Below are 5,942 nucleotides of genomic sequence, written 5' to 3' on the forward strand. Positions count from 1 at the left end.
TAATGTGTTATGTGTGTCATTACATTGTTAAGGTGTATTACGTGTTTTAAGTATTTGATTAATTAATGTGTGTATGTGTTTTAGTATAAAAATGTGTGATAACATTATTATGTTTGTGTTGATGTGTGTGTGTGTGTGTGTGTGTGTGTGTGTGTGTGATCTCTTAATACTTTGTGTAACCATGGCAGTATGGAGCATGCTGAAACATCTCATGCAAGAAACAATGTCCATGTACCAGACATTGTTTTGTGTACTCCCAATGCACGAATGAATGTGCGTAAAGCCAAAGACATGGCTAGGAGGAAGTCAGTACAGCGTGCCCTCAAACGTGTCAAAGGACACAACACTTCCGTTGTATCCCTAAAGATCCTACATTGGTTAGATGCAATTGAGAAGCAAATCAAGAGTTTAAACAAATGTCAAAGAGCTTCAAACTCCTTCTGTCAAAAGTTTGGTGATCGCCTTCAAAGAATCGAAAAAATCCTAGTAGAAAAATATGAAGGAGGCTTGGCTGATGGGATAATGTTGCAAGACGAGATAGATGAAATAAAGGGCTATATAGGAGAAATCTATGAGTTGGTTCGTAAGCACTGGCCAGGGTGTTCTTTGGAAGACCATGCAGAAAAGTTGCGAGACCTTGCTAAGAGCAATAATCGTATAGAGGATGGAGTGTGTGAATTACTGGCTCAAAGGAATGCAAGCGTGCTTGCACCTGAGAGCATTTGCCTCGATGTGCATGTCACTTCTCTAAAAGTTTGCCTCAATAGGTTCTCTACAATGTTGAACCTATTGAATCGTCGCATGAGTTCATCATCCAGTGCATAGTGCTCTTAGCATATTAGGCGATTTCAATAACTTTTTTTCGGATCCTCCGATAGATATGTCATTCTATTGTTGGGTTGGAAAATTTTCATGTCATTTGGACTTTTGTATGCCCCATGATAATGACATAATATGCTCTTTCAATTTATATTCTTGCACATGTAAGATTATATTGTTGCTTATGTGATGTTATAATCTTCAAATTTTATATTGAAATAGTGTTTAGAATAAATTTATCTTGAAGAAAAATCTTTGCTAAAGCCTTCCCTAAAAGATAGGAAGAAATTTTAGTGTGCAAGGGACATAAAAGTATGCAATTACTAATATCAAAGTACATTTTTCTTTTTATATCAGGTTTTTCTCGGCAATGGTACTTCCAACACATTCTGTGCCTAGAGATCGTGTATTGCGTGCACGTAGAGAAACACTCAAAATTACTAGACATAAACGTAGGCACATTGCAAGAGTTAGGACTGAATTACATGTTCGTGACCATGCAAGATATATGTATGAACAACATCATGCAAATGGAAACTATATGGATGTATGCATCCCAAATCAGCTATATCAAACCAATCAATTTCGCGCTGCATCTTGCTCTACTGCTCATGATTTGGTATCCTTTGAGGTTCAGATATCTACCGCAGCTCGACAATACAATCCTAATGGTGGCTTGAGTGTGCGTAGGCAAATGCTTAATGTTACGAGAGCTGAACGTATGCACATGGCAATAGTTAGAACAGAATTGCAACAACTGCATCATGCTACCATAGATAGAGATAGATACAATAGCATCCAAGCTACAAGTGACCAAATGCCAGTTGCACCATTATTGTCATTGAAAGTTCAACCACCTCCTATTCGTCAAGGAGACAATGCAACTATCCACAATACAGATGTTGAGATGTTGGATAACCATGAATCGCTACCCTTTGGAGTGGGGGTACGTAGCACAAGTCCACAAAGAAATGGAAACACAAATAATCCAAATGGTGGATTAAGAAATTGTAGGCAAATGCTTGATGCTACTAGAGCTGAACGTAGACACAGGGCAAGAGCAAGAACACAATTACAACAATTGTGTCGCACTACAACAAATACAATTGATATAAATGCTCAAATGCCTGGTGCACCATTACTATCCTTAGATGTTCAATTGCCTCGCCTTATTCAAGAAGAGAATGAAGCTATCCATAATGCTGATGTAAGTACTGAGATGCTACATGACCAGTATAATATTCAAGCTCCTATGTTTCTACCTCAAAATGGTGGATTTTGTTCAATTCTCCATGACATGCCACCTAATTTGGATATTCATCCATCAGTAACAATTTTGCTCTTCCAAAAACCAGATTTGCATGCAATTGGTACCCTTTGCAAGGTTTGTCACCATTGCATGGCTAAGTTGTGGCACGATGAAACTAAAACAATGCGTACAACTTCGATTGGAAAGCATTGCTGTAGAGAAGGGAAAGTAATTTTGCCACCTCTACAACAACCACCACAACCTCTGTGTAATTTGCTTGATGGCACACATCCACAAAGCAGAGAGTTCAAAAAAAATATACGTGCTTATAATAGCGCATTGGCTTTTGTTTCAATGGGTGCAAAAATTGATGAGCTTTTGCCTCAAAATGGAAATGGTTATACTTTTCGAGTTCATGGATCAATATATCATCGGATGGGTTCCCTATTGCCAAGTGAGAATGGACAACAAATGCCAAAGTTTGCACAACTTTATATTTATGACACCGATCATGAGTTATTGAATCGCACGGGGGTTTTACCTGGGCTTTTGCCAGACTTACTACAAGAGCTTCAACAAATGATGCATGATCACAATGCATACGCACAGGCCTTTATAGTAGTTGGTGCAAGCTTGCAACGCAATCCATCAATAGAAATAAGAATGTCCATTTTTCAGAATCGATCCACGTCTAGACGATATTCAGTTCCCACTGCAAGTGAGGTTGCTGCGATCATGCCTGGACAAGGTGATGATGATACACTTGATCATCGTAGCATTCAAGTTCGCACACGACAAGGCCATTTGATTTATATTTCTAACTTACACAAGGCATATATGCCACTATTATATGTTCTTCTTTTTCCAAATGGAGAGGATGGATGGCATACTAAAGTTCCATATGCATTTATTGATGCTCATATTAATGCCAATAATCTTGCAAATAAAGATTGTGTCACTCAAATGCAATATTACGCTTTTCGACTTCAGATTCGAGATGATACTAATGGATGTCTTTTAAGGGGTGGTCGCTTGCTACAACAATACATTGTCGATGCTTATTGTAGCATTGAACAATGTAGATTGGCTTGGTGTCGTCATAATCAAGCAACATTACGAGTTGAAATGTATAGGGGATTGGCTGATATGGTCAATGGTTCAGATGCAGTTGATACTAATATCGCTGGGATTGGTGTGGGCAGGAGAATAGTATTGCCATCTAGCTTTACAGGTGGACCAAGATTCATGTACCAATTATACCAAGATGCTATGGCAATTGTACGTAGCAAAGGTAGACCTGATTTATTTATCACCATGACATGCAATCCTAAGTGGTCTGAAATTACAGATGCTTTGTTGCCTGGTCAAACTGCACATGATCGACCAGATTTAACTGCTAGAGTTTTTCATTTGAAACATAAGGACATGATGCAGTCAATAGTGAAAAAAGAGTTGTTTGGTAAAGTTTCTGGATATGTGTCCGTCATAGAATTCCAAAAGAGAGGCTTGCCTCATTCACATACGCTCTTGATATTAGAACCACGCTTTAAGCCACTAGAAGCACATCATTACGATAGACTGGTGTGCGCTGAGCTGCCTGATAAGGAAAGGTTTTTGGATTTGTATCGAATTATTACTAAATGTAACATACATGGTCCGTGTGGTGAGTTCAATCCAAAAAGTGCTTGCATGGTGGACGGAAAGTGTATAAAGGATTATCCAAAAAAGTTTATACATACAACTACAGTTGATAAATCTGGTTATCCTTTATACAGACGTCGAGAGGATGGAAAAACTCATAATGCTAATGGTAACCTCTTGGATAACCGATGGATAGTGCCTTACAATCCTTATTTGAGTTCCAAGTATAGTGCTCACATAAATGTTGAGGTTTGCTCGACAATTGCAGCTGTCAAATATTTGTATAAATATGTATATAAGGGCCATGATCGAGCAACCATTCGGTTTACAAGTACGCGTGGTTCCGGATCCAATGATATTGCCGCAGAAAATATTGATGCACAAAATATTGATGAGATTGAGAGGTACTTAGATGCACGATATATTTCAGCTTCTGAAGCATGTTGGCGAATATTTGAATTCAAACTTCATGATGAGAAACCCGATATTCAACGATTGCAAATACATTTACCTGGAGAGAATACTATTTCCTTTCGTGACTCTGATAACATACGTGATGTGGTGCAAAATGAAAATGCTCAAAAAACAACTCTCACAGAATGGTTTACATGCAATCGTTTGCACCCTGATGCTAACACAGTTCTCTATCAAGACTTTCCAATGTTTTGGGTTTGGAATGCACGCAAAAAAATGTGGACAAAGAGAAAGCAAGGAAACACATGTGGTCGAATATACTTTGTTTCACCTACGTGTGGAGAAAAATACTATTTGCGGTTACTACTCACTGTATGCAAGGGGTGCACATCCTTTGAGGCATTGCGTACGGTTGATAATGTGGTATATTCAACTTTTAAGGAGGCTTGCATTGCAAAAGGAATGTTGGAAACAGATGATGAATGGCAAATGTGTTTGCGTGAAGCTGCATTGATGTAAACCGGTGCTCAATTAAGAAATTTGTTTGCATCCATCTTGGTATTTTGTTCGCCTGCCCGACCTAGGGCTCTATGGGAAGAGTTCTTAGGTCCGCTGACAGAGGATATAAAACATCGACTCTCCTTGCAAAATAGGCGAAATGTCGATATGCAAGATGAGGCCAATAATCATACATTGATGCATATTCAAAAACTTTTAGATCAACATGGTCGCAATTTGACAGAGTATCATGGATTGCCTGAGGTGACAATGCAAGAGTATACAAATCCTTTGATCCTTGATGAACAACTATATGATAAAGTAGAACAAGAGAATACATTCTTAACAATGCAAGCTTTGTTGAATGATGGACAAAGAAATTGTTTTATGGCAATAATGAATGCTATTGATAGTGGTTTGGGTAAACCATTTTTCTTAGATGGCCCAGGCGGTTCCGGAAAAACATTCCTATACAAATGTTTGCTTGCAAAGCTTCGCAGTCAAGGTCGCATTGCAATAGCTACAGCATCCTCTGGTGTTGCTACATTGCTTTTGCCACATGGTCGTATTGCCCATTCAAAGTTCAAAATTCCATTACAGGCAGATAATAATTCTACATGCAATATACCTGTTCAAAGTCATCTTGCAGCACTGTTAAAAGAGGCAAGTCTTATTTTGTGGGATGAAGCTCCTATGTTGCATCGTAATACCTTTGAGGCACTGGACAGAACTTTAAAGGATATAATGCAGTGTGATATGCCATTTGGTGGTAAAGTTATTCTACTAGGTGGAGATTTTAGGCAAATATTGCCTGTTGTACCAAAGGGTACCCGTGAGGATATTGTCCGTGCTGCTATATGTTGTTCCAATTTGTGGCAATATTTCAATGTTTTGAAACTTACACAGAATATGCGGGTCGCATCAGACGAGGGTCATTTTGTTGCATGGTTGCAAGACATTGGAGATGGAAAAGATTTGACACATACTAATAATATATTGCAAATTCCACCTACATTGTTGTTAAAGGGAGGATCTATGCAAGACTTGATCAATTTTGTCTATTGTGAAATGAATTGCGTAATTGATTACAAAACATTCTTTAGTGGACGTGCCATTCTTGCACCTCGAAACAATGATGTGGAAATGATAAACAATCATGCATTGCAGCTAATGCCGGGAGAGGTTAAACAATACTACAGTGCTGATTCTCTGGATAGAACCGAGGAGAACTCATTCCTCTATTCTGTGGAATATCTAAATTCCCTTGACCTCGGTGGAGGTATTCCTCCTCATATCTTGCTGCTCAAAGTAAATGCTCCAA

The 5,942-nt window shown here is 38.6% G+C and overlaps 1 protein-coding gene across 1 annotated transcript; it reads left to right on the top strand.

The window, feature by feature from the left end:
• Nucleotides 1–1,189: 1,189 nt before the first annotated feature.
• LOC148016847 (uncharacterized) lies at nt 1,190–4,642 on the top strand. Its single transcript, XM_087662364.1, has one exon. It carries the CDS (start codon nt 1,190–1,192, stop codon nt 4,640–4,642), a length of 3,453 nt encoding a protein of 1,150 aa, XP_087518490.1.
• Nucleotides 4,643–5,942: the final 1,300 nt, after the last annotated feature.

Source organism: Lygodium microphyllum, chromosome 22 (assembly GCF_053477565.2).
Source record: "Lygodium microphyllum isolate KBCC chromosome 22, Lygodium_microphyllum_v1.1.10, whole genome shotgun sequence".
NCBI classification, from domain to species: domain Eukaryota; kingdom Viridiplantae; phylum Streptophyta; class Polypodiopsida; order Schizaeales; family Lygodiaceae; genus Lygodium; species Lygodium microphyllum.